This window comes from Fusarium venenatum, assembly GCF_020744135.1.
Source record: "Fusarium venenatum strain MPI-CAGE-CH-0201 chromosome Unknown EDB82scaffold_2, whole genome shotgun sequence".
Classification (NCBI taxonomy): domain Eukaryota; kingdom Fungi; phylum Ascomycota; class Sordariomycetes; order Hypocreales; family Nectriaceae; genus Fusarium; species Fusarium venenatum.
Genome location: NW_027072130.1, coordinates 5,336,243 through 5,362,125, shown reverse-complemented (window position 1 = coordinate 5,362,125; position 25,883 = coordinate 5,336,243). Strand labels below are relative to the sequence as shown.

Below are 25,883 nucleotides of genomic sequence, written 5' to 3'. Positions count from 1 at the left end.
ACTATCGAGTTCCGGAACGCTCTGGGGATCCACCACAGTTCCCAAAAAAGACAAGGAAATTTGCTTCAAGGGAAATAACTGCTGGCTTTCAGCTGATACCCGTTCCTTAAACGATGTATAAAGTCTTTCAATCCCTGGAATTCTAGCAGGGTGGTCTAAGGCGGGACCCTTATATACTGATATAGCCGCCAGGTGGAAATCCATGCCTTTGTTCGAACCACATCGCTACACTCTCTCACGATGCGTTCTGCTATAGTATTTGTAGCTCTTGCCCTATCGAGCACTGCTCACAGGGTCGCAGGTAGCGCCTGTAAGCCTCGATTTAGCAACACCATTCCCACACTCGCTTCTTCAACCACCGAGTCAACCAGCACAACGATACCCACCGACAATGCCGCGCTTCCGTCGGTCCGAAACCTGGCTGCCAATGGAAATATGGCCGATATTGATCCAAGCGACCCTCTCAACGTCCCTGACTGGGGTGTCATTAACGATGCGAAGATTGTTGGAGGTCAAGGGCGTGAGGAGCCTAGAAGCACTGAACGAGGTGCCTGTGCGATGAGCGCCGCGAATATAAGGCTTGATAAACGAGCTGTCGGATCTGGTGTCAGCATGTCGCAAACTATGAGTGACCTTGAGGTTGGGACGACCTATACTATTCGTTTTTACTATCGAGTTGTTATGTCGCAGGGCGTCACGGATTGTCAGTTGTCTGCTCAATTTGGAAATTACCTTCTTACACGGGACTCCATCTCCAGCAGTGACGTTTCCGATGCTTGGACGGAAGTTCTCGAGACTGCCGACGCGGAAGTGAGCACCTCTGCTCTCAAAATCCAAATGGAGTGTGAGGGCGGTAGTGCTACTATCCTATTGGACTCCGTTTTTGTCTCTAACAAAGTTACTCCCGACACTATTGATCAGTTTATTGTTGACTTTGGTAACAATGGCAGTGGTGCCAATCCTCCTCTTGTAGAGAGTCCCCAAACCACTGCATCTACTGAGCCAGCATCATCCATCGAGCCTACAAAAACCGAGCCAGAACCCACGTCGGGAACTACCGCAACTGCGGTTGAGTCTCCTTTCTGTTCCAAGGCCCTCAACGGAGGCTGTTGGTGGAAGGGATTCTCGGTTGGTTGTGAAAGCCGTGGATCGTGGCCTGGTCCTGATGGTCAAGGCAGGCTTGTTCCTCGACCAGACAACTACCCCGAGCCTCTAAGCCAGCTGTGGTGTGTAGGCTGGTGCTCACTTTCTCCCGGTTGCAGGTCTGCGGCCTACAATCCGGTCGACCGATCTTGTCGCTTTTCCGAGTTTGCCGTTCAAGACTCGAACTTCGTACCAGGCCCTGATGCCCACGTTGACACTGAAGGTGTTTACTACTGGCATGATCTATCATGTTTTAACTGTCCCTGTAATGACGGCGACGAACCTGACGCTGGATCTGTTGTCACCACAACTTCCACGCTCGTCACTGAGACAACCACGCAAGCCATTCAACCTACGTCGCCATCCAGTCCTGCTGTGAGACTTCTCCCTGCATCTACGTGCCCTAAATCCTTGAATGACGGATGCACATGGAATGCGGCTTCCCAAGGGGGCAGTCTCATCACCTGTCAGTACCGAGGTCGATGGCCAGGCGCCGATGGCGTTGGATATGCCGTCGAGAAACCGAGAGACTATCCCATGGCGTTGAGCCAATCGTGGTGTGTTGCTTGGTGTTCACTTTCGCCAGGCTGCCGGTCTGCAGCCCATATCCCTAAGGACCGGTCTTGTCGATTTTCGAGCCATGCCGTTCACGATGACGACTTTATCATGGCTGATGATCCCAATCAGGACTCTGAAGAGTTGGGAATCTACTATTGGCACGATCTTTCCTGCATGGACTGCCCCTGCAGGGATGAGGTCGAGTCCATAACACAGCCTCCCACTACCTTTCTACGATCTGTCACGTCTGCATCTACAGAATCTGTCACCACTCAAGAACCATCTTCAATACTGGTAACAACAGCAAACCCACCTCGTCCTTCTGCAGCGACCTAAACTACGCTCTTATTTGCAACGCCATGACAGACTATGAGACGTGGGACAGTCAAGTGATAAAATAGGCGTTAGGTATATTGTGTCCTTAAACTGAATTATGATCAATCAACTTGGTCATGTTGACAGGGTATCTCTGCCCGGCCGATTCATTATTGATTGCTGGCCACACAAAACCTGCGTTAGCAAGTGGGACTAGAAGATGAGGCGAAACGAACATATAGTCGCATAGACTATGCAGCTCCATGTACATAATAATCCCAGAAGGATAGATGGAGACATAGTTGCTTATTCACATACAGACATATGCACCGTGGTAAGTATGGTTGTTTATACTTTAATCATGTCGATAGTCCTACAAGCGCTCACAATGGGTACGATAAATGATTCACATCATGTCTATATGTATATATACCGTAGCTCATCGCCACTGTTATTGGCTTTCTTCGCCCAACACCTCTAAACACCACCTTAATATCACCTCCAGAGAAAGACTATACTCTACTGTACGTCTTGGCAATATGAGTTCAAACTCGACTACTACGAACAATAACACCAATGTCTCGACAAACGGGACCACGAATGATATCGTTATTGCTCGTGCGCCTTCCCCAGGCTCATCAGCGACCCCGGCGCCGCCGCCAACACCAGTTAACGATGTAGGAAGTGCTACAACAAATGGCAATGTGACAGCAAATGGAGTTTGATAAACATAATTTTCTTCTCATGTTACAGCGGCTCGCCGGTGAGTATTTGATGGACCGCATGATTATCGCGAGCCTTGTCAGCATTATCTTACTATCGATCAGTTATTTGAACAAGTAATAATATCAACAAAGCTCTTATCTCTTCACTTGCGATCGACATGCCAGGATAGAAGTCCCATGTTGACTATTTACTTCCCTGTTGTATAGGAACTTCAATACCACTTAGTGGCAACTGCTCACTAAACTTAACGTAGAAAGTTGAACAATATCTCTTATTACTGGCTTGTACAAGCAAATATGATTTGTACAAGAGCAATACAGTTACGGTCAGGCCTGAAAGATCTCCGTGAATTTAAGTAAACGGTTATTAACTACTTATCCCCCGGGAAATAACGATATATGCAGAGGGAGTTAAATACAGTATAGCTAGTGATAACGAAAAAGAAAAAAGAATAGTCAATAGTCAATAGCACCGAACAGTGTGTTAAAAAGATCGACCACGCCAGGATTCGAACCTGGAATCTCTAGAGATTACGGACAGGAACCGAAATCTAGCGCCTTAGCCATTAGGCCACGCGGCCAGATTCTTGGACGACGATGGCTTCACTTGGACATCTCATACACTCGAGCGTGGGGGATGTTGCAATGATTCCCTTCATCATGAGAGTATTGAAGTCCCGGTGAGATTATCATCATTATAACTTGTCTCGAAGGCGTAGCGTCGGTTGGGCAGATAGGCGTAACATTTGATCCTGCAACCTTCAACCACTCTGCTTCGATTCCTCCTTGATGGCTTCTTCAAAATCATTCAGAAATCTCCATTGAGTCTTCTCTTTCCATCCCTTCGCCTTCCAATCGTTCAAAGTACTTGGGAATTCATCGACGATGCCCATGACCGACATGTCGTGTGCGAATATGAAAAAGATGTGGTCTTGAGCATCTGCCTTTTGCGCCTCTTTAACGGTTTCTATAGCCTGTTCTATGTCAAATCCTATGTTTGGGTCGAAGAATGTCTCCCCAGGCTTGCGACCACGCTTTACGTTCACGTCGTCTAGTACTGTCGCCGGACAGCGTGATAAGAGAAGCCGTAGTGAGTCAGACAGGGACAGATGTTGGGATAGATGTTGTGGAATCGGGAGGTACGGTGATGGTCGTAACTCACCCCCATGGTGACAGAGGTCGCCACCCATGAAGATGAAAGTGTCCGGATCAGTGGTTGTACGTGCAAGGCCAGCCACATGACCAATGGCATGGCCAGGCGTATCAAGAAGGTAGAAAGAGCCGTCGCCAAAGAAGTCAAACCCTCGAAAAGGTCCGATTACAAGGGGTTTCTTATCAAAGTCGATTTCTCGAAAGTTTCGCCCTCTTTGGAACTATCAGTCTATAGTTACGAATCATATCTTGGTGATACTCACATGTAGTCAACTTCCCTGATAGGGGAATTGGGGTTTCTCGGGTATCCAGGACAAAAAGCTTCCTTGAAGCCATGTCCGACAACAAGCTCTGTGGAATTAGGAAATGTTGTGACATCTCCGATGTGGTCGAAATGATGATGACTAGCCCATTGATAAGTCATGCAGCTGAGTTGTCAAAGGAATACATACCTCCAAATAACACTATCGATTTCTGAAGGCTGTACATGATTGTCCTTGAGGATATCTGCGACATTCTTCGGAACATCGACACCCAAGTTTCCCTCGGTTATCGTCTTGCACCACATCGGAGAGAAGTTCTCCAATGGGTTTTTTGGTACTCCCAGATCGAAGAGTGCTTTCTTTCCCGATGAACTTTCTATCAAGAATGACCAGGTTGTTGCTGAGGGTATAAAATCTAAGCCTGCCATGGCGGGTTTCAGAAGGTGTTGTAAAGGCATCCTTGACAGACGGAGAGAGGAGTCAATGATGCTCACTCTGGCGGTTGCGCCAGATGGCACGTCGAAATAAGGTATCGCATCCATTGCTATCTATTAAGAGACCGTTGAAGGATAGGACATAGAGGAAAAGATGTATGTTGCTAGGTGAAAATGGGTGTTTTATAACTCGATGTATGAGCCGGATGCTCCGTGCCGGGACATGACATAATGTAACTATTTATTATCAGTAAACCGATCGATTTAATGGTTGGATTACAGATGTCATCCGTGAGATGTGAGTGGAGGTGTTCGGTTGATGTTATAAAGTGTTCTACCAGACGGTCTTTGCCCGGAAATTCCGATCCGACATTCCCGCCGCTACGTCAGTAACGCTTTGTCATAAAATTCGTAACAATCGCCTGTCGATCGTGCAGTGGCAAAAATGTTGCCATGTACTACTTTTCACAGGAGATTCTAGATCACTTTATAAAGGCGACTCTAATATTGCGCTGGAGCGTGGAAACAAGACGTCATGACGTTGTTTTCAGTTCGTGGTGTTTGTTTAGATAAGGACTAGGTTTAGCGGAGAGATTTATAGCCTCGGCTTACTCCACGTGAGGAGACATACAACAGACCATGTATGTCCATGGCCTAATCTTCATCTTCAACAACAATAACTACTTGACGAATCTTCCAATAAATACTCAAAATGACACATAATGAAGTCGATCCTCAAAGATTGAGTCAACCTTTCTCCCTCCCAGATCCCACCAGTTTCTCCAACTTCCAGCGAGACATCTACCAATCCTTCCGGCCTCCTCTCTTCTCTACGAACCCCGCAAAATGGGAGTCATTGGCTAGGGAAAAGGTCCCCGCTGCCAACTTTGGCTACGTCTACGGCTCAGCCAGCAGCACTGCTACAGCCAAAGCTAATACTGACGCCTTTCATCGGTATCGATTGAGGCCACGATTTCTCGTTGATGTCACTAGGCGCGATGTAGAAGTTGAGTTGTTTGGGGCGAAATACAAAAGCCCTTTGCTTGTTTCACCGATTGGTGTGCAGAGTATCCTGCATCCCGATGCTGAGGAAGCTACTGCAAAAGCATGTCATAATGTTGGTGTGCCCATGATTCTGTCAACTGCTGCTACGAGGTCAATAGAGCAGGTCGCCAACGCCAACGCCGATGGCGATCGATGGTTCCAACTTTACTGGCCCAAGCCCCAGTACGAAGAAGTCACAGCGAGTCTCCTCGCTCGCGCGAAAGCGTCAGGTTACAAAGTCCTCGTTGTCACTCTCGACACGTTCAGTCTGGGCTGGAGACCAACAGATCTCGACACCTCTTACCTGCCCTTTGTTTGGGGTCAAGGCTGCCAAATCGGCTTTTCGGACCCTGTCTTTAATAGAATGTTTGATGAGATGCAAAAGAACGATTCAAGAGGTGTGGGAGAGAAACTGGCTGAACTATGGTCGATCATGAAGCGGCCTGGCACCGTATACGGTGCTGCACGTGTTCTTGCCAACGCGAGAACTATGGTCAAGTCGAAAGCCTGGATTGACGTGATCAACTCGGGCACATACCGTGAATGGGCGCATCTCAAGATTCTGAAGGAGCTGTGGGGTGGTCCGATTGTTCTGAAGGGAATCCAGACAGTTGAGGATGCTCATTTGGCCATTGAGCATGACATGGATGGTATCATTGTGTCCAACCATGGCGGTCGTCAACTCGATGGTGCGGTAGCGTCACTTGACGCTCTCGCCGAGATTGCAGCCGATCAAAAGGTCAAGGATTCTAACCTGACTATCATCTTCGACAGTGGTATAAGGACGGGGTCAGATATACTCAAGGCACTGGCCCTTGGAGCGAAGGCGGTTTCCATCGGTCGACCTTATGCATATGGGCTTGCCGCAGGTGGACAGCAGGGTGTAGAGCACGTGTTGAAGTGCCTGCTCGCAGATATGGATAACATGCTCGCAAATGTTGGTAGGAAGAGTATTCGGGACCTAAGCAGAGATGATCTCCAGGTTTTGCCCCTGTCGAAACTATGATTTACAAGCGGCTACTTTTGATCTCTGAGGTGGATAGTCTTTGGTATTGTTTAAGCGCAACAATCGTTTCTTTTTATGATGTCAATAATAAACAACCATTGCTACTTTATAAAATTCGTGCTTGGAGGCAAGATCTGCAGAAGCAATAACGAGAAATCAGGGAAGTCATCTTTTGTGCTAACGCCGAAAACATGGCCTTGCCAATTAGCCAATCACATTAGGCGAGAGTATTGCCAGAGGTTATCGCCGAAATCCACATACGTCAAATCACCGTTGCCATCGGAGTTGAGGTCAGAGAACCAGGTAATGAATACCTTATGCTAGATTACGATATTACGAATTCTTCTATATAAGCGCTACTTCGTACGTCAAACTTGTTACGAACACAACTTCATCTCGAGACTGTTACGGACAAATCATCATGGATTCTCAACGCAACTTTCAGACGCTTAAGGGCAAGGTTGCTATCATCACAGGCGCATCTCGTGGTCTCGGTGCAGGCTTTGCGTATGAACTTGCAAGAAGGGGCGCCAAGGTAAGCAACCTCCATACTCAAATCGACTATTATTGACTGATGACAGATTATTGCAACATATACCTCTCCAAGTAGTGAAAGGCTTGTCAGTAAACTATCGGAAAAGATAGCATCTCTTGATCCACCATCACAATGCATAGGCGTCAAAGCAGATCTCAAGGAGGAATCCGCCCCTGCTGAGATAGTCCGCCAAGCTGTCGCCACCTTCGGTACCCAAATCGATATCCTTATCAACAACGCCGGCATGGAAATTGTCAAACTCCATACAGATCTTACGATACCTGACTTTGACTCTATTTTCTACCTTAATGTCCGTGCACCTCTCCTGCTACTACAAGCTGTGAAACCCTACCTCCCATCATCGGGTGGCGGGCGCATCATCAACATCTCGTCTGTAGGGGCGCGATGCGGTTTTAAAAACTTATCTCTTTATTGTGCTTCGAAAGCTGCACTTGAAGGACTGACACGTTCATGGGCTGCAGAACTTGGTGAAGAGGGACATACAGTCAACGCGGTGAATCCAGGGCCTGTGCAGAGTGATTTGCTGGATAATATTCCAAAAGAGATTGTGGATATGCAGAAGAAGCAGACTCCGGCAGGCAATAGGTTGGGGGAAGTTGACGATATTGCCCAGATTGTTGCTTGGTTGGCTTTGGAAGAGAGTCGTTGGATTACTGGGCAGGCTCTATCTGCTAGTGGTGGACTGGAGATGTACTGATAGAGTGAAGGAAAAGTCAAGGCCAGACATTGGAAACAATTGGACATTCTCTAGGCACTACTAGGGTTATAACATAACGGACCTTTCCATTTTTAAGCATGCATAACTATCCATAAATAATAGATAGCTTCTAAAAAGACTCTTGAGCCGGCCTTAAGTCCAACTCATGGACCCAAAGCGAACTGGGCTGCTGCGATAACCACAAATACGTCTGTCCAACATCCTCGGCCCTCATATGCTTTCCAGTCCTGGTTTCCTCAGTGTCCTCATCCCTAATGTGACCATTCGCAATCGCATGCACGCACTGTACTCCATATTTGCTGTGTTCCTTAGCGATAGCCTGCGCTACCATCCGAGCCGATGCACGAGTTGCTCCATAGGCAGCATACCCAGGGTTTGTCCGCATGGCACCCAGGGTGCCAGTGAAGATAATAGTTCCCTTCTTGGCGCCGTTTGTATCAGCCAAGAGTGTCTGGCCACCATTCTGCTCGTAGATAAGCTTCAAAGCTTCTTGTGAAAAGACTACAGCGCCTGTGGTGTACGTCTGCATGCTTTCGCTGAAAGCCTCAGCTGTTTCCTCGAGAAAAGGCTTTTTGCTGGCATGTTTGACGTGATATATCGCAAGCTTGAGTTTCAGACCCTTGAAGTCATCATGGTTGCGAATGTCCTGGAATGTCTTGCGGAGGTTCTCAGGCTTAGTATCGGTGGGGAATGCGTGGAGAAGTCCATTTGTCTCTTTGCGGAGAGAGTCGCGAAGATCATTGAGTTTATCGGCGTTGCGAGCCAAAAGAGCTACAGCGAAGTTACCACCATCTGCTCGGGCGAGAACACGGGCAATACCCCGGCCGCTGGTGGGACCAGCTCCGATAATGATAGCAAGACCTGAGGGTGCCATTCTCTAGTATCGGTTGAAATTTGACTTATTTTAATTTGACTCTGAGCTACTTTAGTATGTGTTTTATAGGTAGAGGTTCCGACTTGAAGACGTCATGCTGTTGCTTTAATGATGACTCCGTGGACCGTTAAGTCCGAGCCATAATAGGCAATGATCTCCATAGATACGGTGAACTAATCTTGAATATCAGGTAAGTGACATAAAATCCGGTACTGATTTAGTGGATAATGGAAATATCTAATCAGATTTGATGAGCATATAGCCTAAGAGAGCATCAACATTTTTATCTAGCCTTTTCCTAGTCTATATCTTTTTGCGACCCGCCCAGTTATGTTCAACCGATCATAATGGTGATTCCCTTGCCCGGCATAGACTGTAGGCTAATCACAAAGAAACCACATCCCATTATCGATAGCTACTGTCCACCAGGTCGGATACAGTAGCTGTATATCCAGCTGACCAACGACTGGTTGTAAAGTCGTAATGCCTCTAAATGTATAGGACTTATCGAATCGTACGCCTTGTGTTCCCATGTCGAGCTCGGTGACGCTGCCTCTCGAAACGCTGCTTCATCTCTTCGCGTCTCTCTCGAGTTTCTTTCAGCTGTCTCATCATCTGATCAGCGGCGCTTCCATGGTATTCCATGTCTTTTGTTATCCTGTCAAGGTCCAATCTTTGAGATTCAACGCCGTTCAGCCGAAGAACAATACCTTCCTCCAGGTTTCTATGATATATTGCCATGTATTGATAAAGTTTCGAGGTTAAGCTTGAGATGTGCTTGAATAGGAGCACGATGGACTCAGCAAGTTGCTTGTCAGTACGTTAGGGTACAGACCCTTCAGGTCCATACTTACGGTGCATTACTTTTGTTGTCTTGCACTCCCTACGCCATAGTCCGGTATGGGTGGCGGCATCTGTTGCCGAAAGGACATTTACGTCGATCTTCTTGAAGAAAAAGCCAGGCCCAATACCGATAAGACATGCAAAAAGATTATGAAGGTCCCGCATCGCATGTGTCCACCCGCTCGCGTATTCCAAATAGTCGATCATCAGCGGATTGAAAGATGCGAAATGTGACGGTAACTTCATCGATGCAGGTAAATTCGGGCAGTTTCGGGAGGTACCAAGTTGTCCAAAGTCCGTAATCTTTGAGAACCATAACGTCGAGGTGATACACTTCTGGCATGAATTCGATGATGCGCTGAACATTGTCGCGAAACTGCCTGTTCACCAGAAGTAGGTCCGTCGCTAAATTCCGGGGTTTCCTATTCCATACTTGGAGGCATGCTCTCACGCAGTCATCAGGTTGAACTTCTGAAGGGGTTGGAAGTTTGATTGGAGGTGTGAGTGCGAATTTGAGGATTTCCAGTCGTAGTTCGTGTGGAAGTTTGTGCCACCCTTCCATAACGTTCGGAGATGCCATGATCAATCTGGGGTTTGTGGGGCGCCATCATAGGTTATAGGCGACAGAGCTGGTAAAGAGCAAAGGGATCGAATAGGTACTTATATGTCGAGAATCTTGCCACCTATAACAAGGTTTTGTGATACTTTCGTCCTAGAAAGTAACGATATGAATAAACTTGTGTATGATCTTTACAGTTCATGCGCTATAAATGTTTGCTCAAAGGCTCGTTAATAAACAACATCTCACAAACTTTTCGCAGACCTTTTCCTTCCTCTACAAAGTATGAGTCGTCTACAGGAAGATCAATTACTTTCAACCCTGCTGATAGAGCTTCTTACATGCCCACAACTCTCCAAGCTGGATCCCGAACCTAAAGAAGTGTCGATATGAATTGTGCCAGGGTTAGTTCTGAAGCAGACCTGTGCGCCTCAGTTGTCACTACTTCAAGTTGAAATTCAGAGACAGGTAGTTATGGTACCTCTGATACGTTACCAGTAAGCAACTACTTTAGATAAGGACGACGCAAAACCAGTAGTTATACCACTTATGAAGTACATGATCACACAATTTACTACTCACGAGCTGACATCCTAAGATTACTTGGAGATTGAATGGAAAATTCTTGTTAAATGGTATTCGGGCTTCTAATTCTGCTTCCATGACAGACCTTCAACAAAGGGAAACATCAGAGAACTGACATACCACCCTATGTTTTATCTATCACCCCATTAACGATTCAGTTACCAGCTTGAGCCACTTTGCCAGCCATGCCGAGAATCTGAGCAGCGGTAATCGGCTTCTCAGATCGCTGGAATCCCTCTCCGAAAGGGATCGTTTCTTTCTCTACACGACATTAGCGTCAACACAATCATTAAGTATGGGCTAACTTACCGAAAACTGTCCTGACCCATCTAGTATTCGCATTTCCATCCTCAGCGTTGCCAAAGACAGTCAAGTACAAAGCAGTCTCGATCAAACTGATTTGATTCTGCTCAGCAGACAATGAAAACTCAGGGTTGGTGGCATTAGCAACCGCAAGACGATCCTTGCGGGCATCGGCAGCCGTCTTGATGGAAATGTAGGGTTCAAGAAAGTGCGACAATGTTTGTTTCCAGATTTGAGGGTTCAATCTCGAGTTGTCGCCAAAGTAAAGGTCATCACGGCTCAAACTGCCGTCATGCTCGAGAACTGGTTCGTTTAGTCAAAGCCTTTCAAGAATCCGAGTTCGGACTACTTACCACCGTGCTTGGCCAAGTCGTCGAGGTTGAAGGTGTTACCATCACCGGTTTCCAACGCCTTCTTGCCAACTAGGGTTGTAGCGGCTGGGTCAAGGTTGACGGCATCAGTGAAGGCTACAATCAAGTCATCAAGTGAGATGTTAAGGCCGTCACGAGGAAGGTATCCATGGTTGGCGAGAGAGTTGACCATGGGACAAGGGCTTCGTCCTGTGACTCTTAGTTTCGCGTCAATTTGGTTGTGAATCAATGTACGTACGATCGTTTTTGGAAGGAGGGCGCCAGTCGTTTGCTGATGATGAGTGAAGGTGCGCAAAGGCAGTGGAGCAGAGGAAAAGAAGGTTGAAAAGCATGGTGAATGTCGTAGCCGTGAAGTTCAAATTGAGATGAAGTTGAATAACAAAGACAAAGCAAAAATGAGTAATTCTACGACTTTTATCTATTCTGTCCATCGGACCCTTGCCACTAGTCATGTCCTCCATGTGCAATTTCATTAAGCATCATCCCATTTCATCTGGTCAATGCCGAGGCTAACGGACATTTACCTTAATGGGATGAGAGAACACCGACGACTGATGGGTATTGGTGCAATATTGAGACGCTACTAGCATAAATCGGAGGATTATCCGTGATCGGTAAACGAACCAATGGAAAGGAAGGTGATTACATGGTAAAACACAGATTTAATATCGAGGGGCCAGGGCTCTACGGTGGAGATGGTCAAGGACTTCAAGGAGTCGGTCATTGCGGTCCACGGGCCGCTGAACAAGGGCTTTTTTCCTAGGCCGGATTAAACCACGGAGGCTAGGAGCCTAGGTACCCTAGAGTCGAGTCATTTGTCGATCAGTAAATTCTTGGTCAGTTCTGGAAACCATTCAAGGAACTACAAAGGCGCAGTTTTGCGTTGAAGATAGAGGGGCAACAGACCTCGGTGTAACAGTTGTTGGCTTTTAGAGAAACGTCTTTGACTGGATGTTTAGTGGAGTGTTCAATCTTCTTCTCAAACTCTACACCCTTAGGTGTGATCAATTGACTTCAGAAAGTTGTTGGCTCATGATAGTAGGCAAAACGTCCGAGCGATCTGATTTGATATAATCGTGACGAACTTGGTATTACTAATAACGTTACCAGTGTGGAGAAGCACATCAAGTGAGAAGACCTTTCTTGTTGGTGGCTATAGTCCCTAGACGGTGATCTTCACTCTAGTGTTGTGATCCAGAACTGCCCTGTGATTGTCGGCTGGAACGTCATTAGGGAGCTAGGTTGGGCCCTGTACAGGAACAGCGGCAATGCGGGGTCGGTCCATTCGGATACTCGGACAATTCAAAGCTACAGAAGCAATCGGACGATATGAATCACGAATAACTCTAATATCGGAGGTCCAATAACAAGAGAACAATCACTCGGCAGCTACATTATTGTGACACGACGTAAAGAGTACAGAGAGGGGAAGAAACCTTGTTCATTTCTCATCAGTGTTTTCTACCGTAACTTGTTTGGAACATCACTCGATACAATGACATCCTCAGAGCTTACCCCAGAGCTATCCCAGCTCTTCCAAAGGGTCGAGAGCAGCTTCAAGGGCACTCAACTCGGCGACCAACGCTGGTACCTCCTGGTTATTGCTTGCCTCTCTACTAGTCCCGACCCTGAAGCTGCCGCCGCTCTGTACCAGTACCTGACCAAGCAAGTCCCATACCAGACTAGCGAATCGCGACAAGCCCTCGTTCGACGTATCCGTGAAGCACTGCTCAAAAGTGTTATCCTCGTCGGCGTATGCAAGCCGCTCGAAGCCATCCTCGCCATTAGCAAGGTCGAGAAGCCCGAGGACCGCGATTACAGCACCACGCGTGAAGGATTCCAGATCAACGACGCAAGCCACGAGCGAGGGAAGGATTGGTTCAAAAAGGTGTACACGCGGAACGCAGGGGATACAATTGGCATGTTTGACGCGCACAAGGACTTTGCATGGACTTCAATGAAGATTACGTACGGGCTGTTCTTGTCCGACCGAAAGGTACTGGATGACGTGGATACGCAACTTGTGGTGCTGCCGGCCATCATGAGCCAGAACCTACCACTAGAGACGCACTGGCACATTAGAGGAACGAGAAGGATTGGCGTGTCCAAGGACGATGTCCAGGCTATTTGGGATAGTGTGAGGGATGTTGCCAAGTTCTTTGGGGTGGAGTTGAACAAGGTGCCGACCGTGGATGAGGTTGAACCTGATGTGTAGACCGCCAAGTTTGTATACAGATCATAGAGTCGAGGCGAACGATAGAGCGAATACACGACTCCCATGCGGGTGAGAAGTCAGGAAACGGGTCAATAGCCCTTAGATCGGAGATTCCTACAGACAAGAGCCTTGTAGAGCAGCATCTAGTCCACGCCCGTCAGAACGCACTAGACCTCAGACCAGGTACGTGTGGCAAGATGACCGTGGCGGAATGCTGTAAATCTGGATTGCACATCCATAATCCCAAGAGGCTATGTGGAGGAAACCATCATTGATCCCAGGCTATCCACGAACTAGTCTACGGTCTCGATACAGAAAGTATATTCACTCGAACTCGGTGCGACACGGACGATACGTTTTGCTTGGATGGAACAGGTTTGCGAGGGCGAGGGAAGTGGAGGAGAACGGGTCGGCGGAGCTGGCAGGCGTCGGGTTTAGGAGAAAGTGATTGGGGTCGAATGCAATCAAGTCACGGTCGTGGATCTTGGACGGGCTCAAGGAGGCAGGATCAGTCGAGGGAACGAAGATACACATCAACGTGTGTCAGCGAAATCGTGGTAAATGTGCAATCATTGGATGAAGCGCGTCAAGCGAATTTGGTGGACGCCATTGTAGGACAAATGAAGAGTGGAATGGAGGTTTCAGAGGTAGGACGCGCTCAGCTTCGCGACAACGTGCTGACAGGGATCACAACAACCTTAGCAGACTCTCCACCTTCGGCGCGCTTGTTGGATGCGTCTTTAGGCGTCTCCATTCCCAAGTAGCGAAACTGTCAGCTCGGTGACTGTGGCGGTTTCTTTCCGCTGAAGGTTCAAACGAGAAGGTTATTGTTTTCTTTTTCTTGTCTTCATACATCCCCGCTATTTGGCCATCGTCCGAAAAAGGGTTTCACGTACAGTGCTGCAATGATCTCTGACGCTGATAACACTGTCTTTCTCAGGCTCTGATGATATATCCATTAACAACATTTGAATGCCTCCTTGTCTAGCCAGATTTCTCAAAATTGGGCAGGGTCTAAGTGCTTAAGAAGCAACGGAAAATAATTCATAAACTAGCACATTCTTCAATTAGATGCAGACATATCCTGTTGCTAGATCTACGCACATCATGTTCGCCTCGAGATTGGACTGAACTGTTCACTACCTGCAAGTCCAAAGGAATCAGATGAAATCCTTTGGTCTTCAAAAGAAAAAAAAAAAAATCATTGAGATACTGGGTTTTAAAAACAGTTATACGTAGCCAGAAATTATCATGAGCTGACGGTATGGGAAGGCTAAGAATGATGGGTATTGTTGGACCAGATACCCTGTAGGTAGTTTTGTCTCACGCACGACCTATCCAGTTACTTCATTAATCAAATCATTAGCTCCTTATCCTCTAATTATGATACAACTGGGAGATATATGATAACCCGTGTAACTGGAACGGCCATATCGTGAAAAGACCCTTTTCTTGATAAACATAACATCTAACAGACTAAATACACAGGCAGGAGTTGCATGTAAGGTATTTCTTAGATTAAAGGTACTGTGAACCAGAACTATAAAAAGAGTAGCGATTTCCCAAGAGCTGGGTTGCGAATATAGGGACATTAGCCACTTTTGTCCCAGTCGATCAAGTACCGTCTGATCTAGGGAAGGTTCAATATGTCACTGCTCATTATGTCCTGGATTACCATCCAAACTTCACCCCTTTTACGAGTTTGTATCATCATCTGTCGAACGATACAAACAATTCACTGTCCTGCCCCCTCTCAGGTTGTAGGTCAGGCGTTGCCGAAAGTTTAGCCGCGACTGATGAGTCATTCTCTGGCAAAGGAGAGGCACATCTCAGCGTTATAGAAATTGTGCTAGGCGACTGGAAGAGAAACAATAGCAGGGGCCTGGGAAAGACGAATCTGTCCTGTAAGAAACAGAACCTGAGGCTGGCAAGAATACTACACACGGCTCTGGCCAACGCTCTGTTATTGGTTGAAGTATTGAAGATCCTGGTATCGCCCCCGTAATATTGGATTCTATTGTATACTCAAACATGACCGGTACGGGCTGCAAAAAACAACGACATGTACCAACAGTAGGTTCTGGTACACATGTCAAATAATGTTGATGGATACACTGCAATTTCTGGTTTCATGCCACTCTTTCTGTATCCACACATAAATCTCAACAACTCTGGCTTGTGCTCTGACCAATAGGATGGAGTATTTACACGTCCAAATATGCAAGGAGAAGTATGGGAAGCCAACGGAGTGGGCCCCAAGCGGACATATCAGCCTGCCCTCGAATACAGGTATCCATTTGGCTGGTACACCACGAACAGTAAATCGAAACAGGTATCGATACAGGAATGAACGAGTTTACGCACCACATCAACCCACAATACGAACAGAACATACATAAATTGCCGACGCACACAGTATTTGTTCAACTGTTTCTCATTGTATTAGTGTATACTTAAGTACTTGTTGTTCTTTGTTCGATCGATATGTACATACGTGTTTAACAATTCATTATTCTATTTGACCAGAACACACATTGACCAACGGATAACAAACTCGAACAATGGTGTAATTATGACATTTAAAGATGCGGAGATATCATTTCGCTTTCTGATGTGCAGACACTTCCCATAACTCATCCTACAAACTCTTGTATCATCAGTCAACAAGCACGAAAAACAATCCTCCACATCACAGAAAGTCACAACACCGTCAGTATGATGCACTCTTTCAAAATCACCTCTAACCCCGAGGTTGCAGCCCTGATGGAGAAACACGGCACAAATGATGCACTATTCATCATGAACCTATCATACTTCACCGACATCCCTCTCACCGAAGTAGGTGGATCCTCCTACAATGCCATGAACACCGGTGTCCGTAAGATCATCCCGGGCCTGTCTGGTCCAAAAGGTCTGACTCGCTCCGAGTTTATTGTCCTGAGTTTCTGGGCTAACCACCTGGGTGCTTTAAAGGTCCCATTTCTCATAGACCATGCCTCCACCATCATTTCTTCTCGAGCACACTGCAATACAATGTCGGAATATGACAGAAGGTTCATTCGTTGCACAGGTAACTGCATCAATGAAGAAGTCGCCGACAGCGACGGATCACTCTGGGGGTACACTCCAAAGGACTATGGCGTGATTTTGACTATGGCATATCAGTCATGTATCATGGAGGGCTTTGTTCAACTGAAAGCTCGAGGATTGGAGGATGTTGGGGAATTTTCTCCACAAAGTATCCATGAGAACATCCTGAAGCCCTGCATCGAGACACCTGGACTTCACGAAACTAGAATCAAGATGCACGAGACCGAGAAGACTCTGCATGATGTTGAGATGTCCATCGGTTTTGCTAAAGGCGACAAGCGTTTTCTCACTAAATGTGTTCGTATCTGCGATCAGCGAATTCGAGCGTTGAGCGAGAAGCTTGAGGCACTCAAAGAGACAGTGACCAAGTCAGAAGCAACTTAACCTGGGGCACAAGGGTAGGCAGATAGATTGCCAAAGTAAGTAAGCACCCAACTGGACTGGGTACATCACGGATGGAATAGAATTTTGTACAATCCAATAAAACCTTGTTTCAGTACCTAACGTTGCAGTGAAGTTCTTGTAATGACGATCAATGCAAGATTAGACAGGGACTGGTAGCATGTTACTGACCCATGATAGAAGTACAAACAAGTGTGATAATAATTCAGAGCGGTAGAGACAACTAATAAAATCGTACTCATGTCGTTGGGTTCAGACCCAAGATGTCGGCGATCACTACCATTTGAGGATATCGAGCTTAACCACTTTCAGTAACTCGCACAGAACAGCTTCTGATTGGACCCCTTTCTGTGTCAGGTGGAGGCTCGAGGGAAAAAATCGCTCTAAATCTTCCCCGCTGTACCAACAGACCAGTTCAGCTCACCCAAATCATCGTCCAGTCCAGCCCATCGCATCCTTCACTTGGCGCTCATCACGTCACACCCGTCTGTCTTGCCCCCGTACCGCAGCTAACAGCTGATTGCTTTGTACCCGTTTTGTCAGACTGCAGGGTACAGACCCTTCTGTTGTCCCAGAACGATGGAGCTTGCTATCAGATCTCCTCGTGGCGGTGTGCAGCCGTCTCCAGGTGATCCAGCACCTCAGAGCGTGTCTACCAACAAGGCACGAGCGAATCAGGTGCGATTTTCCACTCTATAAGACCTCTGGCCAGTAGTGTTTAACACAGTATCTAGCAGAATATCCCGAAAGCCAATATCGGGGTGCTTGACGTCAGGGACGGTGGTCCGAATGCCGCTAAGAGGCAGAGGGCTAAGACATTCAAGACCCGCACTGGCTGTAAAGAGTGCAAGTTAGTACATGTCTAATTAGCTGGTTGGATATGAAATGTCCCATTGCTGACACCATGTCCTTAGACGTCGAAAAGTGAAATGTGACGAGGGCAAACCGACCTGTAACCGCTGCAAGGCGGTTGGATTAACGTGCCACTTCCCACTGAGCTCAAGCGTTTCTTTCAACCCAGCTAGTAACGCCACCGCAGTCGCAACCACAAGCACTAACAAAGCAACCAGCCCTGTTGGCAACTTCAACTCTTACACTGAGATTGTCCGCACCACTTCAACTAGTAATGAAGGCGTAGCTGCTACCGCAATCCCGGGAGGCGACACACGCATCCTTGTTGTACCAGACTATGTCACAACTGTGTTTAAGGACCAGACATCGTGGGACATGTTCTCCACTTTCCTCTTCACAAACGAGCAGGGAACATCTCTACCTCACAACACGCTGGCTGCCATTACGCCCCAGATAGCACACCACAACCCTGCTATCCGTGAGATGTGCTGCGCTGTGGGTGCCGCTGTGGGTGCCTTTACTGCACCCCATGTGAATGGCGAAGAAGCCGAGAAAGCTCAGCAGCTCTCCCTCATGTACTACAACCGTACCATTCGTGCTGTGCGGGCCGCCGGAACAGCCCTAGAGTCGCTGCTGGCTGTTGCTCACGTAGCTGTTATCTTCATGGTGTACGATATGATGCGCGGAGACATGAAGGCTGCAACCCTGCACTTTGACCACGCCAGCCGTCTCCTTGTTACCTATTTCGGGAAGCGATGCGAGCAGGAAAATGTTTCTATGACAGATTTAAGGTTGAACGCACTCGAATCAGCCATGTTCGACATGTTCCAGCGGTTGAGCACCTACTCATGGCCCCTGGAACTGGGCATTACCGGCGACGAGCGCCCCGACTTCAAGGGCGGCAAGCGGTGCTGGGGAAGGCACAGATATGAGATTCGCAACATGCCCACGTCTTTCCGTGATTTAGATGAAGCTTTAAGGTGGTGGGATGTTACTCAGCATCACATATCCCACCATCTTTTTGATGACTACGAAGTTGTTGATCCTGCGAACAAAGCTGTATGGGAAAAGGCCTTCACCGTCCTTCATAACTGGCACAGCGCTTTTGTCCTGCTCTACCGTTACACTGAAGACCACCAATACGACTCCCCGCATCGTTATGTGACGGCCTGTATCTTTGAAGCGCTCTACACCGAGTGCCTCTCGGGCTTGCATCTACAGCTTAATGCAGACGCAAAAGTCTTGCCCGACGCGAGACCCATCTGGCGGGAGATCATCCGAACAACACGCCGCATGCAGCAAGAGTTGAAGTCATCAATTGACTGGAACGTGATGGACAACATGGTCTTGAAGCCACTTGTCATTGTATTGTTCAAGTGCCGTGATGAGCAAGTGCGAAAGGATGTCAAGGTTGTGCTAGAAGAGGCAGTCGCATGGTACGGAAATACGTGCTTGGCTGCAGTTATGCTGGTCATGATGAACATGAAGGGTCACCAGATACCCAAACAGATGAAGAACATTGAGAGAGCGGTTGGATGGCACCTCACATCCATTGGTTGTGGTCCTGGTGTGATCAGTATTGGCTAAATATGCTGCCGAGGTTAGCTGGAGTTGGGTGTCATTTGCTCGAACATTTCACCCTGGTACAATGTAACATCACCAGGTTTGTCTATAGGTCTAGTCTAATATACGTGTGCGACGTCCTACAATTGATCCGGTCAGTGTCCGCTTATCTTATCAGTTGCTTATCGGCAGCGAGTCAGAACAAGATGTTCCGGCCTTGGTAGGTGCAAAACTTGCAACTTACTGTACATACTACGTTAGTCTTTGAGAGTCTGGCCGAGAGGACTGACTTGCCCTGAAGAATTTAGTGAAAGTCTAATTCGCGCTTATGCATGCATGTCAGTTTCATGCCCGGCTTATGCAGGAGAGAAAAGTATTGTGCGGGAATTCTTCACAGAATAGAGTTATGCTGTGCAGTCAGTCTCGTCAATAACCCTTGCACATCTCAACTCCCAACACAACAGTTCCATTACCGAGTGTAGAGTAAATTTTATTGAACGAATGGCTTGATTTCTTCTAACGCTAAACTGATAATTCTCAAATTTCCTTAGTCTTTTTCTATTTGTCTCCACGTAGTGTCTTTTTAGCAAACCCTATCTGTCTCTTGTCTGCATCGAAAACCACAAAAGCAGCTTTTAGTGCAACATCACCAATGATGTTTAGTCCTGAGCCAGAACTTGACTGTAGTCCTCCAAAACATGTACCTGACTCGGAACTTTTGTCACTTCTCTTATCTTTCTGTCCCGACCCAACCGGCTTGGGCCCTTCGAGAGGAGCAAAATTCATGTAGGCACCAGGTACTGTAACCCCTGTGTTTGAGCCGCCGATAACGAGTGTAAAATCAGGAAGTTTTGCATCACAGGGAAACACATAACCACCTGCTGTCTTATCCAACTTGGCCCCTTCCACCTGAGAATAATAGGCCTCGTTGATGTCGTCGGGTAGCCAAATGAGTGATGTTCCGGTATCAGCAATCGCTGAGATAGATCTCTTGTTTAGTTTACCATCGCCTATGGTAAACCCCTCTGATGTGAAAGTCCACATGCCGTTGGATGGGTCTACATCTGTGTAAACAATGTCACCCGTATATGCTGTTTTGTTGATGATGCCAAACGTATATGTACCTGGAGCATCGTGTTGCAAGTCGGCAGTGAATACTGAAGTGCCCTGGTCGTCTTTGGCAGTCTCGAAGAAGGTCTTTTGCTTCTTTGGCGTGACAGTGTTGATGGAGCGGAAGCCCAGTCCCAGTAGGCCGTCCACGTTTTGTTGCTGTGCGAAGGAATCGTGAACCTTATCTGCCACCTGTACTGCTTGAGCTTGCACTGACAAACCGCCGATCGAAACTGTGTCTTTCACCACATGTCCTGATGCCCCACTTCCATCTCCGTACTCGATCGACCACTTCGCGTCACTCATCTCTTCACAGGATTTGGATGCTGTAGAATTGTATCGAGTGCGGCTACCGCCTGCAGCAGCCGATTGTGACCCGTGAACCCAGAGATCTGATGATCCAGTGTCGAGATCCATCTGGAATGTCCTTGGGGGGTTGCCGATTTGAACTGGTGTCAACCACTCTGCATCGTCGTCGATAGGTCTGTTCGTGACAGCCCCAGTACCATCACGACGGGCAAGGGCGGAAGTTGAGAGATAATCTGGAAGGTCGAAATGGTACTTTCGGTGTATTTTAAGAAGTGCTGCGATGCCATCGCGTTTATAAACTGGGTTTCTGACTTGTTGAACAGAGTGTTCCGTAGGTGGCGTGACGGTCGGAAATCCAGCGACCAGAGGGAAAGATGCGAGCCCGCTCGTAAAGAGAGATGAGAATCTCATTATAAAGGAATTTAGTAATAACAAGGAACGACGAAGTGAACGTGCCACACAGAAAGAAGAAGCATGTGATGACAGGGTTGACAACTCTTGACAAGGGGAAAAGACACTTCATATACCTTACGAACTCCCCCAGTCCCAACAGTTTGTGGACCGGCATCTCCGCATCCTAGGAACCGATCCGATGGGTACGACATGAGCTTGTTCAGCAGCTCGTTCCTTGTTTGACATTGACACACGCGTCAACTCAACATGGATCGATCTCACTGGCTGAGGGACCCGACGAAAACTGTTTTTTTCGACCCTCCACAACGGCTCCCGGGTTGAAACGTGGGTCGATCGACGGACGGAACTCAAAATGTCTGTTTTGTGGCGGTCCAGACTGCATGCTAAGTGGTTACGAATGAGTCGTGATGTGGGTTTCCTCTCTACGTAAGCTGGACTGACATGATGGTTGTGGAGGTTGACACGCGGCCGGCATCATTGTTTCACAGGGGATGACTTAATAGAGACACTGGTAGACATGGTGTCTGTAGTGGAAATGAGTTTCATCAGCGGAGAAGGTGATTTTATCTGATACTATCCAACTCACATGGTAAGGTAGCAAGAGTAAGTCAAAGCCAGTCCGAAATCTCGCTGTGAAAAAAATGTTTCAACTCCACTCACATCGGTCCAAAACTGCCCTGCATTAGCGCAGTACTACCAGTGAAGACGCCTGGAACTTGGCTAAAACTGGATTGGGTCCGCTAGGGCAGATTGATCGTCCGACGATCGCCACATGCCGACAAGTCCGTAGTACAATATCAGACTCGCCCTGAGTAAAAAAATCACGCTCGATGCCGCTTTCTAGTCTATCGTTCTAGAAAGTCGACGTTATTTCTGTGACTGTCTCACTCGGGTTTCATGTGATTCATTTCATGACTGTTTGCATTTTATGTTAAGCATTTCTTTGAGTCTTCGAGCCAAGCCTCATGCTTAAGGTAACTCTAACAAATTTTCAAGATCTGCTTTATGAAAATGAGACTCATATATAATACGGACTGGTCTGTGGTATTTTGGTTAGTTGAGAGGAAGTTACGTAGAAAGCCAAAGCCAAAGGCAGAAGACACCAAGTGTTTCTAGGAGAGAGAGCAGTGCTGACAACATGATGACTTTATCCGGCTCCACATGAGCTGGATTCAACGTCATCAAATCGTTCTCAACTATCCACAGACTCCGAGTACAATCTTCACCTCGACAACCTTGTCAGAAAAGAATAGAAGTCATCATGGCGTCCTGGTTCAGTAAAGAAACTACACGCCCAGCTTTCAACAGTAAATCAACTCCATTGATCAGCTTTGGCAGGCCATTCCCAGAAATATGCCTCAAGCAAGTACAGGAACGTTTCAAAAGCTCGCGAGTGTACATCGTTGCGTCCCGCTCTCTATCCAACAATACTTCATCTCTTGAAGACCTCAAGTCAGCTCTCGGAGATTTTGTTGTAGGTGTGCGTATCGGCATTTCACCACATACCCCAATCCCAGAAATCGTCGACATCCTCGCCGAGATCAAGACTTTGAACATCGACTGTATCGTGACTCTTGGAGCTGGAAGTATCACTGATGGGGCAAAGCTTATACGTTTTGCAATGGCTAATGACGCCTGGACACGTGAGGACATTGACACCCTCTGGGGCGGCAAGTCACATAATCCAAAGATGCGCAAGACGTTGCACAAGCCGACAATCCCCTTAATTTGTATACCGACTTCACTGTCTGGTGGCGAGTATCAGGCTATCGCTGGTGCCACCGACGAGGAAAGCAAGGCCAAGCTCACGTTCGAGCCCAAAGTCGACCCGGACTTTGTCATTCAGGATCCCCAATTAACTACTACAACCCCACAGAAGATCTGGCTCAGTACTGGCATTAGAGCTGTGGACCATTGTGTTGAGACTTTGTGTTCATTGCAAAGCAACAAAGATGGTGACGAAGCAGCGGCACATGGGCTGGAACAGTTGATACCCGGGCTGCTGCGATGCAAACATGACCCGCAGGATCTGGATGCTCGCCATCTTTGTCAGACAGGTGTTGTAGAAGCCATGCACGCAGTATCCACTGGCGTACCCCTGGGTGCGAGCCATGCTATCGGTCATCAGCTTGGTCCTTTAGGTGTCGGGCATGGCGAGACGAGTTGCATCATGCTTCCAGCAGTGTGCAATTTCAACGCCGACAAGGGAGTCAACAAAGACCAGCAGAAGCGTACGCTGGATATCCTTTTGAAGCAGGAACCCGTAAAGTCACTCATGAATGGACTGAAAATGGTAGATAAAGAATATGATTTGGCCGACATTCTCGGCTTGATCATTAGGGAGTTGGGCATGCCGAGGTCGTTGAAGGATGTCGGAATAACGTCTGATCATCTCCCCGGTCTTGCTGCGAATAGCTTGAACGACATCTGGATCAAGACCAATGCTTATAAGATCACGAAGACGGAGGAGGTTATGGAAATTCTGGAGGCTGTTACCGGCGATTAGAGGATAGAAAATGGCTTAGTGGTCTGTTTCTAAGTTTGGACTTGATCGTCTTATTTCCAGTTCGACCGGGGTTGCCAGGTCCTAAATGCAATCCACATCTGTGATATCCAACGAGGTAATAAAAGCTGGACTTTTACAAATACCATCTATCCCACAAAAGATTTAGCATGGCAGCTGACATGGTCTCGAAAAGTCACTCGAAAATGTTGGACGACAAACATACAACAAAAGCCAAAAAGTCTCGTTATCAGACAATTCAATATGATCTGATCGATGGTAACGTGGGGGTTCTTCTCATCCACGTGAACATCCAACACCCGACTTTCCCGCCTCGGACAACCGCCGCGCGGGGGATGAAATATTAGTTGCTAAGTGAAATGAGACTTGCCCTTTCTTTCAACTCTTCTTGTCTGGATGGTCTTCATACTACCAAGACTGGGTTTTGCCAATCAGCTGAACAATACGTGACATGTCCTTCTCGTATCAATTGTAATATCCTGAATTCTCGGCACGGAGATCATCTGAAAGGATCCATAATTCTTGGTGTGCTTGGGTTAATGGTGGAATTTCCTACAGAGCAAGACATGTTGGTCGGGATCCAGAAACGATCTTCAGACAACGGGATGTACATATATGAGCCTTTCCCCCTTACTAGTAACCTCGATGTCTTTACTTACTGTTCAACCAATTGACTCAATTACTTTCCAAGAATGCCTCCTGGAAATCCTCCCAAACGATCGTATTCTCGCACCGATGCTGCCGTCCGCGTCGAGTATCCCGAGCACCATGAACTTCCCGCCAGCAAGCCCTTGATTGGCCAAGGAGGACAGTTTTCCAAACCCACCCTAGCTTCCCTTTCTCTCGAGGGCAAGACAATTGTCATAACCGGGGGTGCAAGAGGCCTCGGGCTAGTCATGGGACAGGGTGTGGTCTACTCAGGTGCTGATCTAGCGATCGTCGATTTAAACAGTCAGTCATATTCCAGACGTCCGAATCTATACTAATCGACAACAGAGGACGAAGCCCAGTCTCAAGTAGGCCAATTGACAGATGCTTTCAAGAAAGAGAACCCAAACAGCGAGACGTAAGGACCTATTTGATTCAAATGGACTCGTTCTGACACACTCTCAGAATCCCGAGAGTCACTGCTCACTATGCAGACGTCTCTGACCCTGACTCTGTAACAAACTGTATCGCCGAGATCCTCAACATTCATCATAAGATCGATGGTCTAGTCACGTCGGCTGGCTTCACGGAGAATTTCGAGGCAATCAACTATCCCATCGATCGTATGCGCAAGTTGTGGGGTGTTAATGTTGACGGTACTTACCTCTTTGCAGTTGCAGTTGCCAAACATCTCATGGAACGCCAGGTACCTGGTAGTATCGTGGTTATTGGAAGCATGTCTGGTGCTATTGTCAATGTTCCACAGCCACAGGCGTGAGTTTGTCCTTGAGTGTTCCCACTAAGAGTTAGCTAACGAAAATAATCAGACCATATAACGCGGCCAAGGCAGCTGTTCGTCACCTGGCTGCTTCCCTCGCAGTAGAGTGGGCTCACGCTGGAATCCGAGTCAACTGTATCTCTCCTGGCTACATGTTGACTGCTCTGTAAGTTGCATTGTCTCTCTGTAAACTAGTTCATCACTAACAAGTGACAGAACGCAGAAGATTCTGAACGATAACCCAGATATCGAGAGGACCTGGACATCTCTTATTCCTCAGGGACGTATGGGACTACCTCAAGATCTGATGGGTCCTGTGACCTTTTTGTTGTCAGATGCGTCTTCTTACATGACTGGGGCAGATCTTAGAGTAGATGGAGGATATACTGTGACCTAGTTGCAAGAAATGATGTTCTCTATGATTACTTGCCGGCAGAAGATAGACAATATAATTATAGTGTTGTTTCGCTTTGAACCGACTCTTCCTGTTTTATTAGTTGCACAATATACGACTCAGATACCAGCCCCT

At 47.3% G+C, this 25,883-nt stretch overlaps 13 protein-coding genes and 1 non-coding gene across 14 annotated transcripts; 8 read left to right on the top strand and 6 right to left on the bottom strand.

Annotated features, from left to right (window-relative positions):
* Positions 1-240: 240 nt before the first annotated feature.
* EDB82DRAFT_461327 (uncharacterized protein) lies at positions 241-2,741 on the top strand (the record flags this gene model as incomplete). The annotated part of the gene is made up of 2 exons (XM_025734952.2): positions 241-2,017; positions 2,524-2,741. The coding sequence occupies 2 exons, from the start codon at positions 241-243 to the stop codon at positions 2,739-2,741; spliced, it is 1,995 nt and encodes a 664-aa protein (XP_025585707.2).
* Positions 2,742-3,235: 494 nt separating this feature from the next.
* EDB82DRAFT_t99 lies at positions 3,236-3,322 on the bottom strand. Its single transcript has one exon. It is a non-coding gene; the product is annotated as a tRNA-Arg (tRNA).
* Positions 3,323-3,502: 180 nt separating this feature from the next.
* EDB82DRAFT_524502 (beta-lactamase-like protein) lies at positions 3,503-4,698 on the bottom strand (the record flags this gene model as incomplete). The annotated part of the gene is made up of 3 exons (XM_025734951.1): positions 3,503-4,106; positions 4,157-4,297; positions 4,346-4,698. The coding sequence occupies 3 exons, from the start codon at positions 4,696-4,698 to the stop codon at positions 3,503-3,505; spliced, it is 1,098 nt and encodes a 365-aa protein (XP_025585706.1).
* A 533-nt stretch (positions 4,699-5,231) lies between these two features.
* EDB82DRAFT_499165 (FMN-dependent dehydrogenase) lies at positions 5,232-6,754 on the top strand. The gene has a single exon (XM_025734950.2). The coding sequence runs from the start codon at positions 5,303-5,305 to the stop codon at positions 6,638-6,640; it is 1,338 nt and encodes a 445-aa protein (XP_025585705.1). The 5' UTR covers positions 5,232-5,302; the 3' UTR covers positions 6,641-6,754.
* A 52-nt stretch (positions 6,755-6,806) lies between these two features.
* EDB82DRAFT_172172 (uncharacterized protein) lies at positions 6,807-7,958 on the top strand. The gene is made up of 2 exons (XM_025734949.2): positions 6,807-7,175; positions 7,222-7,958. The coding sequence occupies exons 1-2, from the start codon at positions 7,062-7,064 to the stop codon at positions 7,891-7,893; spliced, it is 786 nt and encodes a 261-aa protein (XP_025585704.1). The 5' UTR covers positions 6,807-7,061; the 3' UTR covers positions 7,894-7,958.
* On the bottom strand, positions 7,959-8,862 carry EDB82DRAFT_172164 (uncharacterized protein). The gene has a single exon (XM_025734948.2). It carries the CDS (start codon positions 8,786-8,788, stop codon positions 8,024-8,026), a length of 765 nt encoding a protein of 254 aa, XP_025585703.1. The 5' UTR covers positions 8,789-8,862; the 3' UTR covers positions 7,959-8,023.
* A 792-nt stretch (positions 8,863-9,654) lies between these two features.
* EDB82DRAFT_172156 (uncharacterized protein) lies at positions 9,655-10,344 on the bottom strand. Its single transcript, XM_025734947.2, has one exon. It carries the CDS (start codon positions 10,209-10,211, stop codon positions 9,780-9,782), a length of 432 nt encoding a protein of 143 aa, XP_025585702.1. The 5' UTR covers positions 10,212-10,344; the 3' UTR covers positions 9,655-9,779.
* A 585-nt stretch (positions 10,345-10,929) lies between these two features.
* Positions 10,930-11,781, bottom strand: EDB82DRAFT_524497 (Chloroperoxidase; the record flags this gene model as incomplete). Its single annotated transcript, XM_025734946.1, has 4 exons — positions 10,930-11,036; positions 11,085-11,381; positions 11,432-11,638; positions 11,688-11,781. 4 exons carry the CDS (start codon positions 11,779-11,781, stop codon positions 10,930-10,932), a joined length of 705 nt encoding a protein of 234 aa, XP_025585701.1.
* An 831-nt stretch (positions 11,782-12,612) lies between these two features.
* Positions 12,613-13,893, top strand: EDB82DRAFT_172142 (uncharacterized protein). Its single transcript, XM_025734945.2, has one exon. The coding sequence runs from the start codon at positions 12,945-12,947 to the stop codon at positions 13,662-13,664; it is 720 nt and encodes a 239-aa protein (XP_025585700.1). The 5' UTR covers positions 12,613-12,944; the 3' UTR covers positions 13,665-13,893.
* Positions 13,894-16,030: 2,137 nt separating this feature from the next.
* On the top strand, positions 16,031-17,323 carry EDB82DRAFT_172080 (uncharacterized protein). The gene has a single exon (XM_025734944.2). It carries the CDS (start codon positions 16,380-16,382, stop codon positions 17,136-17,138), a length of 759 nt encoding a protein of 252 aa, XP_025585699.1. The 5' UTR covers positions 16,031-16,379; the 3' UTR covers positions 17,139-17,323.
* Positions 17,324-17,945: 622 nt separating this feature from the next.
* EDB82DRAFT_545569 (uncharacterized protein) lies at positions 17,946-19,595 on the top strand (the record flags this gene model as incomplete). The annotated part of the gene is made up of 3 exons (XM_065609438.1): positions 17,946-18,006; positions 18,123-18,180; positions 18,227-19,595. The coding sequence occupies 3 exons, from the start codon at positions 17,946-17,948 to the stop codon at positions 19,593-19,595; spliced, it is 1,488 nt and encodes a 495-aa protein (XP_065464833.1).
* Positions 19,596-20,129: 534 nt separating this feature from the next.
* Positions 20,130-21,401, bottom strand: EDB82DRAFT_475183 (aspartic peptidase domain-containing protein; the record flags this gene model as incomplete). Its single annotated transcript, XM_025734941.1, has 1 exon — positions 20,130-21,401. The coding sequence occupies one exon, from the start codon at positions 21,399-21,401 to the stop codon at positions 20,130-20,132; it is 1,272 nt and encodes a 423-aa protein (XP_025585697.1).
* A 981-nt stretch (positions 21,402-22,382) lies between these two features.
* EDB82DRAFT_499146 (uncharacterized protein) lies at positions 22,383-24,144 on the top strand. Its single transcript, XM_025734940.2, has one exon. It carries the CDS (start codon positions 22,666-22,668, stop codon positions 23,908-23,910), a length of 1,245 nt encoding a protein of 414 aa, XP_025585696.1. The 5' UTR covers positions 22,383-22,665; the 3' UTR covers positions 23,911-24,144.
* EDB82DRAFT_574980 (uncharacterized protein) lies at positions 24,145-25,877 on the top strand. Its single transcript, XM_025734939.2, has 5 exons — positions 24,145-24,879; positions 24,925-24,994; positions 25,042-25,350; positions 25,404-25,520; positions 25,571-25,877. The coding sequence occupies exons 1-5, from the start codon at positions 24,621-24,623 to the stop codon at positions 25,749-25,751; spliced, it is 936 nt and encodes a 311-aa protein (XP_025585695.1). The 5' UTR covers positions 24,145-24,620; the 3' UTR covers positions 25,752-25,877.
* The last annotated feature ends 6 nt before the right edge of the window (positions 25,878-25,883 follow it).